General features: G+C 35.4%; 2 protein-coding genes across 4 annotated transcripts in view; one reads left to right on the top strand and one right to left on the bottom strand.

Moving 5' to 3' along the window:
- LOC117345159 (sodium- and chloride-dependent glycine transporter 2-like) overlaps positions 1-6,126 on the top strand; it is a 30,257-nt gene extending 24,131 nt beyond the window's left edge. For both annotated transcript variants that reach the window (XM_033908155.1, XM_033908154.1), the window contains exons 13-14: positions 3,039-3,206; positions 4,237-6,126. In XM_033908155.1, coding sequence (XP_033764046.1) covers positions 3,039-3,206; positions 4,237-4,347 — 279 coding nt within the window. In that variant the 3' untranslated portion in view covers positions 4,348-6,126. The remainder of the gene's footprint in view (positions 1-3,038; positions 3,207-4,236) is intronic.
- Positions 6,127-9,184: 3,058 nt separating this feature from the next.
- LOC117345158 (sodium- and chloride-dependent glycine transporter 1-like) overlaps positions 9,185-14,160 on the bottom strand; it is a 37,204-nt gene continuing 32,228 nt past the window's right edge. For both annotated transcript variants that reach the window (XM_033908152.1, XM_033908153.1), the window contains 5 exons: positions 13,226-13,357; positions 12,633-12,732; positions 11,643-11,743; positions 9,817-9,985; positions 9,185-9,462 (listed from right to left, as the gene is read on the bottom strand). In XM_033908152.1, the coding sequence (XP_033764043.1) occupies positions 9,920-9,985; positions 11,643-11,743; positions 12,633-12,732; positions 13,226-13,357 (399 nt within the window). In that variant the 3' untranslated portion in view covers positions 9,185-9,462; positions 9,817-9,919. The remainder of the gene's footprint in view (positions 9,463-9,816; positions 9,986-11,642; positions 11,744-12,632; positions 12,733-13,225; positions 13,358-14,160) is intronic.

Here is a 14,160-nt window from a genome sequence, read left to right as displayed (position 1 = left end):
GAGTCATATTTATGTCGTGTCTGACTCTTTTGCCTATCTGAACGCAATTATGTCCAGAACTTATGCCTAAGCATATCATTTCTGGATGACGACTGGAGAGAACCATTGTCAATGGCCGTCTGCAACAGGGTTTCTAATCTGCACCCAAAATCGGTAACAGACTCGCCTTGTCTCTGCGACGAGTTAAAAAACTCTTGCATAAGCATACCATGGGTAGATATATCTCCGAACAATGTGTCCAGCTTACGGAGTATATCTGTAATGGTAGGTCTCTCCCCCAGAGAGATAAGTATTCTTCTGGCGGTTCCCCTTAGCGAGCGACGTACTGCTTGCACTAAAGTACTTGGAGAAACCTCTTCATCTCCATGCAAGCAACGGATCTCGTAACGCCATTCCTGATAGGTTACCTCCCCTTTTGGTGGAGGTTCAGTACCAGAAAATATGGGGATTTTGGGAAAATTATGGGAAACTCGACCCGAGTTGGTTTCATCAAGACCAGTATTATGTTGTGAAAATACTGAACTGGTCCTATCTCTCGATAAGAGAGGTATTTGACTTGAGGGCTTAGGAGTGGTAAAACTAATCTCCTCCTTAACAGGCACTACGCGGTATTTACCAGAGGCAAGTAAACGTCTCAACATCTCCTCCTCTGAGAGTGTATTCCCCTTAGTAAAAGGGTTTCCTATACCATCACCAACCCGTTCCCCAGTATTGACCTGCTCATCAGCAGCAGTGCCCCTAGCACTCTCATCACCCTGTTCGGTGATTCGAACTGGTTTACTTTTAACCTCAGAATCTGACATCCTGTTCAAATTCTCTACAGACAATCAATAAAGATTTTGCAAACAAACCTTTTCATCCAAGAACGGGCTAAAAGTTCTTTTGGATGTACACCATCCCTAAATAAACCAAAATTGATAGTAGGAGGTTTGCCAGCTCTTTTATACAGAAGAAGATCAGATTTAAAATTAAGAGAAAAAACATCACCTAGTGGGTTAACCCTAGTGTTTACAGATTTTATGGCGTTATTGAGGATATCAATCCGTCTAGCCAATACAGAATCTTGCTCTGCAAGCACAGGTGCCTGTGAGGCTGTATATCCTTTACATAAATTCCAATGTTTGATGGAATAAGGGGGGATCTCAAGGAATATCAACTTCACCTGAGGATACTTAGCACAAACTTCTACAAATTGGTCCAACCTAGTGGCAACAAAAGAGGAGCATTCCTCATCATTATTGTGAGTTAAATATATAAATTTCCCTCTCTTAGTAGTGAGGTCACAAGTACCAAGCCAAATGTATAGAACAATTGACCTGTACTTTCCTAGAATGTTGTCCAAATTTTTATGTAAATACTCTAAACCAAATTTGAATGTTCCTCCAGCTTTACAACAAAATTCTACACTATATCCAAACTGCTGGAGTAAATCATGATGATGTTTAAGTGCAAAACCCTTGCTGGAAGTTAATAATATTGGTTTGCGAGTTATCACTGTATTTGATAATATTGGTTTTTCAACGAATTTGGAAAGTTTATTTAAACTCATACCAAGCAACCCTCAGTATATTCACAGAAAACAATAATTATGGTAAAGGTAAAGATTTCTCAATACATAACCCTGATCTACCTGTCTGAAATACAGGGGAAACAATAACATACAACTTGCTTACAGTGAAATACTTACCGTTTCATGCATGATAGGGGGTACAGGGATTCAGCTATGTGATGATGGTGATGAAGTGCAACATGACTAAATGATGATGACATATATTGTGGAAGTGATCAGCAGGAGTCTGGTACCTAGTAAAACAGAATAACACAGATAACCTACAGTTTTACAAATTACAGGATATTAAAGATTCACATTATTTGTATAGTATAGCTGCAATATCTTAGAAAATGGACAAAATAACATTCATATCAACGATCAAATACCAATACATTACAATTTCATGAAATATATAAATTTTAACAATATTGACACATTAACCACGATAATACAGTCTATAAAAGTATCCGAAGTGTCAATGTCTATCCGATGGTATATTGCACTGCCAATCTGTCGGTATATCTGAAGTCACATTACCACACAAAGAGTCTCATCCTCCGCAAACTTCATCCTATCAGAGACTGGTATATATATATGGTACAAAACAATCTCCATAATGTCCTGTCTTTGGATCAGTTATCAACATAGTAAACATATAAATTTATCAGCCGTGTAATCCCACATTTTGCCGGAAGTGACGTCTACGACGCAGCGAGTACAGTTCCCGCTCACTGGCTGTAACATGGTACGCCGATAAACATTCAACCCCGCTCTGTCCGGACCATGGCTTCTAGTTACTCACACCAAACCTACATGGGCGCCATTTGTAGCCGTTTCAGGAGAACACACAATCTCTTGAACGCCAGAGTTTCCAGTCCAAGTGTTTATTAATATAATATGGAAGCCTACAATTAAATAAAGTACTAATAATACCAATGGACAGGATAATTGTAGGAAATAAATAGATAATAAGAGATAGAATATACTTTTACATGAATATTATAATATAAATGAAGATATTATTACACTATTATAATATTACTACATATCAACAGTATACTGGTTAGTCTGTCTTACCAGGTTCCAGGGGATGACAGGCCAACCGCCCAGCTCCATGCCATAGGTATAAGTGAGAGTGAAAGGGATTGAGGTGTGTGAGGGCATGTGGCTGCGCATGCGCCTTCGAGTATTCTCGAGATGCATGCACAGTCACAGGTGATTGATACTCATACATTCCACTCTCTCAATCAAGCGACACTAACATGCACACATGGACAGGCTAGGCCCGGATTATGTATTGAGTAATATATATAATACAACTATATACAACTGTATAAATATATACACAGTCTACACATTTACAAAATGGTATATATTACACTATAATACTTGAGTTTATGATATTACATATTATACATGTATTTCAATTTTACAACATAAACACGATAGCATATCTGAATCTTAATATTTATACAAACTGTTTCAGTTTATCTGGGTATTCAGTGTTGCGAAACTCGAACCTGTGGAGTATGACGAACAGAGCTACCCGGAGTGGTCCATTTCGATTGGCTGGTTTATAGCGATTATGTCCCTTGTTCCAATACCCGTTGGCATAGTGCGAGAACTGTTCACGCGCAAAGGAGGGATAGCAGAGGTGTGGTTTGGTACTCAAGTCTGTTTAACGATATAGTAAAGGCTTCTGGTTTTTATCTTTCACTACATGTTGTCAGAAAAACTATATTTCTGTCTAAACTTATAGATTAAATATATCAATAAGGTGATGAAATATAGTAAATGATATAATTTCAGACTACACGTAAGGACATATTGTCAGGAAAAATATATTTCTGTCTAAATTTATAGGTTTAAATATATCAGTCAGGTGATGAAATATAGTAAATGACTACACGTAAGGACATACTGTCAGGAAAATATATTTCTGTCCAAACTTAGGATAATTTCAACATACGGTACTGAGCCATCGTATGATATAGAATGTTGAAAATAAGTCATGATTGATATCAAAAAAATGAATAATGTCCGCTTTGTCGTTGGCCAGATTTAAAGGAAACATGCAATCTAAATCTGTGATCTTGGCAGTCATTTGATTTGTCTCTTTTTGTTAAATTGACCAGTTTAGGTGAACTGGACTAGTATGAATGCTGGTGATCAGGTAGCTCAATTGGTAGAGCATCCGGCTAGTGTTCGGAGGTCCCGTGTTCGAACCCCTGTCTGGCCATGCAATTTACCTCTCCTATTACACAATTACATTTTCATCAGTCCAACGAATATGTGTTATGTTTATGTAAAATGGATTTTAGCGGGAAATAAGTAACTTGATGAAATTCTGCACTGTTCAAAATTGGAAATACCCTCGCTGTCTTTACCTTATTATAACATATTGATAAATAAGTCGGGCCAAAAAGTAAGTAGCTAGATGAAATTCTGTACTGTTAAGAAATTGGAAATACGCTCGTTTTTCTTTTCCTTATTAAACACATTGACGAAATAAGACGGTCTAAAAATAAGCAATATAATTCTTAATAAAGCAAAAGATAATCCCGGCTTATTTGCAGATGTTAGCGACATGTATATAAACGTATTGTAAAATCATCATGTAAGCTCCTCGAGCAATGTTTGAATAAAATCAGAGTCTAAGCCTCAATCGAAACTCTTTGTTTTAGCGTTTCCGAGCCAGCATAATTCCATCTCCACAATGGAAGCCTGCCGTCTGTCAGGTAAATGGAAACAAAGAAGCCTTGGAATATCTCACCGTGCACAGTGAACAGAATTAATACTAGAATTGGACAAGGAATATCTTTTACAAAAGCCTACTGGTGAGACGATCGAAGATGAGGTGATGAATCTAAACACTTCCGAATGAGATATATCACGCACCCAAATTGAAATACCGTGTTCTGCATAAGCAAGAGGATGAGCATATTAGTAGGCCTGTTCAACTTGGACAAACAGCTTATTGATATGTTAGCAAGCCTGTTCAACTTGGATAAATAGCTTATTGACATATTAGCAGGCCTGTTCAACTTGGACAAACAGCTTAATAGCATATTAGCAAGCCTGTTCAACTTGGACAAACAGCTTATTAGCATATAAGCAAGCCTGTTCAACTTTGACAAACAGCTTATTAGCATATTAGCAGGCCTGTTTAATTTGGAGAAACAGCTTACTGACATATTATTAGACCTGTTGCATTTGGACAGAGCTTATGGACATGGTACAAGAAAAGTGCTAAAATTAGACGAATTTTGCTATATACAACTTGTACATAGCGTATAGTTATATTGCCGTATCACAATACAATCGATTCATAGGAAGGTATCCGATATATATTATTAAAGCTTTATGTTGATGCTGTCTAGCCTAGTCCATCGTACATTATGCTTATTGTGTCACAGTCCCATTGTCTGTCATCTGTTAGGAGTTGTCTATTATATCCTTTCTGTGTAATAAATGTTTAACAATGATAAACCATTCACCTGAAATAAACATTATTTGATGTTAATTTTAACCTGAAGTGAATTCGTGTGCAGCCAATCGAACAGACTCTCTCAGGAGGAAGTTGTCCTCTCGAATTATGAAAAAAAATATAAAAAAAAAAAAATGTTTCGAATGATAGAATAGATACTCTAATGATGATATAATGTGAGAATCTGTACCTTATTTATTGATAATTGCAATTAAAACCGGAATAAAACCAATTAAAAAAGCACTGATTGGAGGGAATATCCAATGCGGTGCTCCACTATTTATATGTAAATGAGTCTCAGAAAATGTGTCATGCGCGCATACCCAAACTGGTTTGTTTTGAAGAATAGCGGAATAGCGATCAATGCCACGTATCAGACGATCAGACGTACTGATTGTTGCCACGAAAGCAAAGAAAGGGACTGGGTAAAAACACAACATTAACTACGACTTACAGAGTCAATTTGAGTCTGTTAGACAAAGGTTTGAGATACAATAAAAGTGAGAAGCCATCATGAATTGGCAGTGCAACTTCTCGGCATCTGATTAACAAGGTAACTTTTTTCTGTTTATGATCTTGGGCGCGTGCAGGGTAGGTTCACTTTCTATTTTGAGATGTTTATTACATGTTTTACTGATGAATTGTTGATGTTACTCTGCAGATTTGACGGGAATTAAATGAAGGTAAACCCATAAGGGATTACGAAATTTAACTTGATGCAGTTTTATATTATTTTTAAACAAAAACATAGAAAGGTTTGAAAATTCAGTTAAGTCATTACTTTCTTAAAATAACCAATAAAGAAACGAAACTATGATAAATGCTGTGGTTTTCCATCTGCCATGTCTGAAAGCATTTTGGTTTGTTTAAGGTCAACTGCTGAGAACATTTCATAGCATATCTCTCTGGCCCATTGTACTGTGACATAATCCATGTATCTCTCTTGACCCACTTTACTGACAATGGGATGGGTCAAGTTTTTCTGAGTGTTCAACAGTAAGTGATATTCAAATGATGTATGGATATCATCTTAAATTAAATCGCCGTTTTCAGCCTTGAGGACGCAGCCCTGATGTAACATGGCTTATGAGAAATTAACCTACATATTGTCAGTTCATTCACGCGAACTATACTGTTTGATGTAAAAAGAGGAAAAACAAAGCGAAACTTGGAAGCAAGGAATAAATGAAGAATAAAATGAAAGCTGCTACCAAATGTAAAACTCACAAAAACAAACATTGGAATCAAGCAATAAAATGGACTTTTAATCATATTACGTTTAGTTATGAATGCCCTAATTGATAATGCCACCAGACTTCAGACCTAAATCAGTTCCATTGCAAGTTTCTTTAGAAAGACAAGCGTTTTCTATAACAAAAATTGAGAGAACCTTTCTTATTTTTTGCAACAAGCCTCAAGATCACGCACCCGAACGTGGACAGGATCGACCAAAAAGAACAGCAGGTATTGAATTGAAGCTAAAAAACAGTCGTTATCCTTCGTTAGTTAAGTAATCATATGACCGCTCACTTGAAGGCAGTAATATGCGACCCTTCCACATAAACATATTTTTCATTATCCATTGTTTTATGCAGTAACATGAGAAATGGAATGACACTAAATAGTGACATCACACATAAGTTACGTCATTACAATATGACTTTTCTTCGAACCTGTCTGCTCAATAGACCATTTATGATCGTGTTCCTTCCCCTCATTCCTGTCTAAGCAGATGGCCACTTATAATGGTGTTTCTTTGCCTCTAACCTGCCTGCGCAGTACATGTACACCATGTACCATACATTTACATTTTCACTTAGCTCCGCCTCAATTAAACTAGTAAACTCTGATCACCTCATTTCCCAATGAAGATTCTGGGTCGCATGCTTCTGTTCCGAGAGGCGAATCAATTTATTGAATAATTAAATAAGTATTTATATAATAATCCGAATTTTTATGTTAATGACCGTAGCGACTAAACAACAACTGTTCTGAATACATAATGACAAAATTAGATTATCTGACCATACGGGAACATTGTACGATGTTTACTTGCCGAAATATACGCAATTTAATTCCAATCCAAACCGCCTCGCAGCTTCAGGTCGCCATCTTTGTTAAAATCAAAGCATCTGTGCGTTTGGAAGAGTAAGTACTGCAAAGCTTCTAAGTGATCATGTGATACAAATTTTAAGATTATAATAGAAACGAAATATGGATTTTGAAATAATTTGATTTAAATTACTTATGCTTTAGGTTAGCAAATAGTAGCAATTATTTACAATGAACTTTAACGTTGTACTCAATACTGATCACGATGCTTTTATTTAGACGTTTTCTATTTCTTTCGCTTCATTTCATTTAAAGAATTGTTTTAGATTTCCCGGTAATTTCGCGGGAAATGAACTTGATGACGTAGGAAGGCCACATGGTATAGAATCAGGCATCTATAGTTGATAAGTGGAGGTTTGGAGTGGATAACACTTCGGTCCATTAGCTGTATGACATTTCGTGGCGTCGGTTATTAGAACGTGACCCAGAAAACACGACGATAATAAAAACAGAAGACCATTGAATATTACCGGATTATTTTCGCAATTTTTGAGACACCATTGTGCTAAATTACAATGGAAAGTAACACTGATTTAATTCATAGCTATCGTATCGTAATCTATATGTAGTTGGGCAAGATCTACTTTCGTTTTACAGTTTGCGGATATGGTCATATAAATAATTCATCTTCTCAACCATAGTCGAATTACTTCACGGGATAGTTCTATCAAGTATATTTGTACTTCTCATGTACAGGGTGTATATTTGTTTAAAATTGACTGGTCTGCAGGTGTGATCTGGCTACTCTCAACAGACCCTGACCCCAAGGTCACGTTACTATCGTATCCCTTTGTAAACACTTCATAATAAATGTATCCACGACTGATTCGTTTGGATAACTACAACTTTCTACCTTCTGGAAGAGACGTGTATATGATATACCATATTTACGTGGATGGATACTTCAGCATTTGAAATACTTTAATATATAAATACTTATAACCGGTTAGCTTGTAATAATAATAATAATAATAAAAAAATTAAAAAATGCCAGTAACCAACACTTCCGAGTTCGTAGTCTGCTGCTCAGAAATATACTAATGAGGTACTGGATATCATTGGAATGGGCACAGAAAATGAAGACGCAGTTTTAGCACTGTTTGACAAAAACAAAAACAGACGGTATCAGCAATACACTAGATCAAGCAGATGGACACATTTCTGTCGTTAGGCGTCCCTTTGACTCATAATGTATAGTAATGGAGGACATACGTTTCGATTTGAAGAAGATAAAGTTGTTATCATAAAATATCATTAATATGTGTTGTAAACGAGTATTTTATCTTTGTCGTATTTATGTATATCAACATCTTTATCATCAAAACGTTTTTGTAGCTATATTTTGTGATGCTTTGGCGGCGAGAGTAGCTGACTGACTGACTGACTGACGTTCCACGAATATGCCCAGCTGTACGATTAGTAGAACAATGTGACAAAGAAACACATTTTCTTGTATCTTGTTCCGACACACTGACAACCCTGTGGAATGATTTTGTTTCCTTGTTCATGCCAGTGATACCAGTTTATTAGATCAGAAATTATAGTGAGATCTCACCTACGTTACATGTAATGAGCGTGTGTAACAAGAGAAACAAGAGGTTGCGTGTTGAATGTCAAGATGACTTTGGTTCAAACACCAGATTTCCTTTGGTCTGACCACATCAACTAGACTTCATTACCACATGCGTCACCATTTGAAAGCATGGCAGTGATTGGTTGCTTATCCGTATATATTATCACAATAGATGGGACAGTCTGTAAATAGCTTGTGATTAGTCGCCCATGTACCATAACAGGCATATCAATCGGGAAGAGAAGAGAGGGGGCCAAATATTCGCCTGTTACAAATCATGCAGGTAGTCATTTGATAGATTTTTACGTCCTAAGTCATCACCATTTATCTATCATATTTTGTTTTAATAAAGGGACACAGTCAAGGTTTTTTGCAATTTCAATGTTTATCAAACTATGATACTCGCTGTCATAGTATACATTGACTGACAAAATATACAGCAAATAACATATGGAATAGATTTTTGTTTTTAATTTTATACTTTTAACGATCGCATATAGTCATATATGAACAGATAGGAAGATTTCAATATGAAACAGTACCTAAAACTGTTAATTAATCATGAAATTGTTTATTATTATACAGATTGTCATTTTCCATTGACTACTGCGGGCCAAATAGGTTTGTTTTAATCTTTTCCAATAGTCCACCTGCGTTTTCATATACTTCATAGGTCATTAAAGCGTCCTTGTCGTTTGGTGCCCATTCGGGGTTTGGTCGTGACAAACGCATAAATCTCTGAAAGGAGAAAAAGAAGACATTTGGTGCTATATTCCTACAGGTTTAGATTCCTACAGGTTTAGATATATTGATTAAATCGCTGAATGAGAAATAGTTTTGTATTATGCACAACGTTGGCACTTATTATCGTAAAGTGAGTCCATTTTCATCGTTTTCATTAACATGAATTCATTTTTTTTATTTGAACGAATCTCAATATCTAAAAAAATCCTCTTAATATGATAAAATAACTTCATTGTAATCGCTCAATGATATGTTTTTTTATCGAAGCTAATTCGATAAAACTTTTGTTTAATATATCGATCCAAACTGTATAAAGAATTGTTTCATTCTTCTCAATTTTGAACTTGCCTTTCTTAAGGGACCTTTGGACAAAATGATTCCTTTCAGTGCTACTACAGGGATTGGTAACACAGCCAGGAGGGCTATAAATACTCCCAAAACATGAGTATAACTAGGGGAACAGATACTCGCTATACCGCGGACTCTCCAAGGACAACACACTAGCAAGAAACGCAGCCTGTGGAATAAATAATAGCTCATTTGAAATATGTTGTATATAAACATTATTGTACACAAAAAGTGAGTTTTACAGGAGTTAACTTCATTCAAATTACTGTAGACGTAATATTTTAATGGTAATCTAATTTTAGTGGTTTTCTTGATGGAAGCATTGCTCTCAGAATTGAAAAAAAGACATACATGATATTGGCAAAAAACAAAAACAACCCAAACAAACAAACAAATTTGAGAGCTAGATACAGTAGAGCACACATAACTTTTTCATATAGTTGTTTGTTCCTTCAAACATTCATCACAAACATATCATAGAGGCATATTGTGGTCATAGGAAATGAGCAAAGAACCGAAATAGGTCAGCACAAATGTCAAAATCTGGATCGGGAGGTGTAAAAGACCCTTAAATAATTCATAATTGCGCTAATCACACTTTCATATATGGAATATGTGGGTGAGCCAGTTATCCATTGGGTTAACTTGTTATAATTTGGTAAATATGCGAAAATTTGAATGCGCCAAAATTAGGGCGTTTACAGTATGTTTTTGTTTGAATAACAATTTGATACAAGGAAAAAGACATACTTTGTTTAGAAGAGATTGGCGAAGTCATGACCTTCGATATCGGGGTTAAAATATCTCATGAAATCAAAATTACCCCGAGAGAATTTAAGTTTTAGTTTAAATGCCAAGGATCAAAAGTCGTGTATTCAGATATGAAAATATAGTTTCGTACTTTATCGGAAAATTTCGTTTCTGTATACCTGGTATTGGTTATGCTGTTTTATTATATCTCATCAATTCAAACATAGAAACCTATTGAAAATACACAATATGCAGGCTTTGGGTCAGGCATAACAGACACAGCGCAGAATCTGTAAACAATGTGACGTCATCGGAGTGAGCAAACTTTACACGAATACATTATATTGAGCAACTTAACATGACTCAACATTATCCTACGTGCAAACCCTAGACTTACAAATATTACTACACATATAAGCGTAACTCTAACTATAATACTTACGTTCGAACACCATTTTATCTAATTGCAAAGGTATCTTTTCTATACACCATGACATTTACTTCCCAAATTAGCTATAGGCGTAATTAAACACCATGATATCTACTTTCAAATGTAGCAATAGGCGAAATTTTACACCATGGCATCTACTTACAATGTAGCTATAGGTGTAATTATGCACCATGATGTATACTTACAAATGTAGCTATAAGCATAATTATACACCATGGCATCTACTTACAAATGTAGCAATAGGTGTAATTATGCACCATGATGTATACTTACAAATGTAGCTATAAGCATAATTATACATCATGGCATCTACTTACAAATGTAGCTATAGGTGTAATTATGCACCACGATATATACTTACAAATGTAGCTATAGGCGTAACTATGCACCATGGCATCTACTTACAAATGTAGCTATAGGCGAAATTTTAGACCATGATATATACTTACAAATGTAGCTATAGGTGTAATTATACACCATGATATATACTTACAAATGTAGCTATAGGTGTAACTATGCACCATGATATATACTTACAAATGTAGCTATAGGCGAAATTTTACACCATGATATATACTTACAAATGTAGCAATAGGTGTAACTATGCACTATAATATATACTTACAAATGTAGCTATAGGTGTAATTATGCACCATGATATACGTATAGCTGCGGGCACCTGTCTGCCAATCATCATTTCCACATCTCGGCTAAAGCGCTCTGCACCTGAACATTAATATACAAAACAAAAATATTGAACATTATATGTGGTTCACTTGCATGATATGCAACGCCTACAAATAACTTTGAATTTATTATGATTAATTATTGTGGATGCAGACTGGCCTCAGGGCGACAACGTCAGAAGTACAAAAAGGAGCAATTTTGGTCTGCTCAAAGAAGAAATTGCTGATTCTACAGGGAACATACATTAGACGCATGTTACGACTAAAATGTGATGGGTTGCAACATGGAGCGAAATACTGCAGATTGTACTTCTGCGCGAGAGCTTATAACATTCAGATACAAAGGGTTGTTCGATCGAGAACATAAAAATACAAAGGTTTGTTCGATCGAGAACATAAAAATACAAAGGGTTGTCCGATCACGATTGTTAAAATATAAAACACAAAGGGTTGTCCGAACACGAAGGTTTAAAAACTTAAAAATATAAAGCGTTGCCCGATCAAAAATGTTGAAAGCATCAATATAAATGGTTGTCCGATTACGAAGGCTTCAAACATAAAAATACAAATGTTTTTCCGATCATGAAGGCTTCAAACATAAAAATACAAATGTTTTTCCGATCACGAAGGCTTCAAACATAAAAATACAAATGTTTTTCCGATCACGAAGGCTTCAAACATCAATACAAACGGTTGTCCTGTCCCTAACAGCTAGCTATACAGTACAATTTACGAAATATTTCTAAAACAGTACGATGATAAAATGCTCACGGAAATATTAATATTTTAACAGTAATTTCGGTCGTAACTGAGCGGCCGACATGACAAAAAAACAACAACATAAAAACCAACAAAAAAAAAACAAAAAAAAAACGGTATTCTGGTTTGATGAGAGACTGTCGTTATATACGATTTCGAATTCAGCTTACCGTATATCCATCCCACTACAATGCATTCAAAACAAGCTGTCAGAAAAATGCAGTAAGCTGTAGAATACCAGTCAACCAATGTAAAAACAAAAACGCCTCCCTGAAATAAGATAGCACTGTAAATAGATACGTACATGAGAGAAACACACAAAACAAACTATGTATCAAAACAACATAATGTAACACATGAACACAGTAGTGTGTGATTCCACCCGGTCACATTATACTGACAAAAGGAAGAAAAAGTCATTTCCACTATCTTTAAAGCTGTAGGTTAAAGTATTAATTACCAGTTTTATAGACGTTGATTAATCTGATTTGTCTCTGCTTATGGGTTCAACTTAGACTAAAATTGAGGGAGTGTTAAGGGAGCATTTAAATCAAAATAAATAAGACGGGAAGACAAATATTACAAAAAGTTAGTTGCCTCCTATTGGAGTAGCAGAGAGGCATTAATCTTAACCAATATCTGAAAGGCAGATACTAGGAAGACTTCTCTAGCAGTCTGTCGTTGACGCTGCTGGTCTTTAGTACACTAACCGAGAAAATGTTTACCTGTATACATTGATAGTTAATATATTGTACAGACTTACCGGTGTAGCGAATATAAGACTTATGAGGAAGAAGACACAGAACACAGCCAGTAGCGTGACGTTTTTCCGTTTCCCAAACGTCGTTGGATACATATCTCTCAAACCTCCCATGATTGTTTCCAACTGGCCAAACTGAACACAACATGACAGAAATAGAAAAAAAAACCAAAAAAAAACATAGTTATTACGCATATTTATGTGTCACCCTTTTTTTCTGAATTAAAACCAAATGTATTTGACTAAATAAAAATCTTCTTTCTTAAATATGTTTTTTTATTATCAACAAGAGGTCCAATGGATCTTTAATAACTAATTTTTGGTCTCAAAATTAATCAGGCAAACATAAGAATATGAAATAATACGAGAAATGTAACCTCGTTATGATATCATACGGCATGAGAGATAATTCCTTCCAGTATATTCCGAGAAATAAAGATAGAAATATCTTTCTTTCAAAACTGGCTGTCTTTTCAAAACTAAGCACAACAAAGGAAATACTTTTATAAGATACTAAGGGAAATCCTCAAATAGTGTTTAAGAAATAGCTATGACAATTTCAAGAGTTGAAATCCAATATGACCGACAGTCGTGAGAAAAATGTCTCATTTGTTTTCAGAAATTGTTAATTTGTTATCCCGGAAGTAAGGATCAATTACTGTTTGAAAATAGCGATTACAATTTCCGGAGTCGAAATCCAAGATGGCCGACATCCATGTAATCCAAAAATTGAATTATTTGTTTTTAGAAATAGTTAATTTGTTATCCCGGAAGTAAGGATCAAATACTGTTTGAAAATAGCGATTACAATTTCCGGAGTCAAAATCCAAGATGGATGACATCAATGTAATCCAAAAATTGAATTATTTGTTTTTAAGAACAATGAACTAAAAACTGTTAAAATGATAACGTCTACATGTCGGTCATTTGTTAATACG

Source organism: Pecten maximus, chromosome 16 (assembly GCF_902652985.1).
Source record: "Pecten maximus chromosome 16, xPecMax1.1, whole genome shotgun sequence".
NCBI lineage: Eukaryota > Metazoa > Mollusca > Bivalvia > Pectinida > Pectinidae > Pecten > Pecten maximus.
This window is presented reverse-complemented; position numbering and strand designations above follow the sequence as displayed.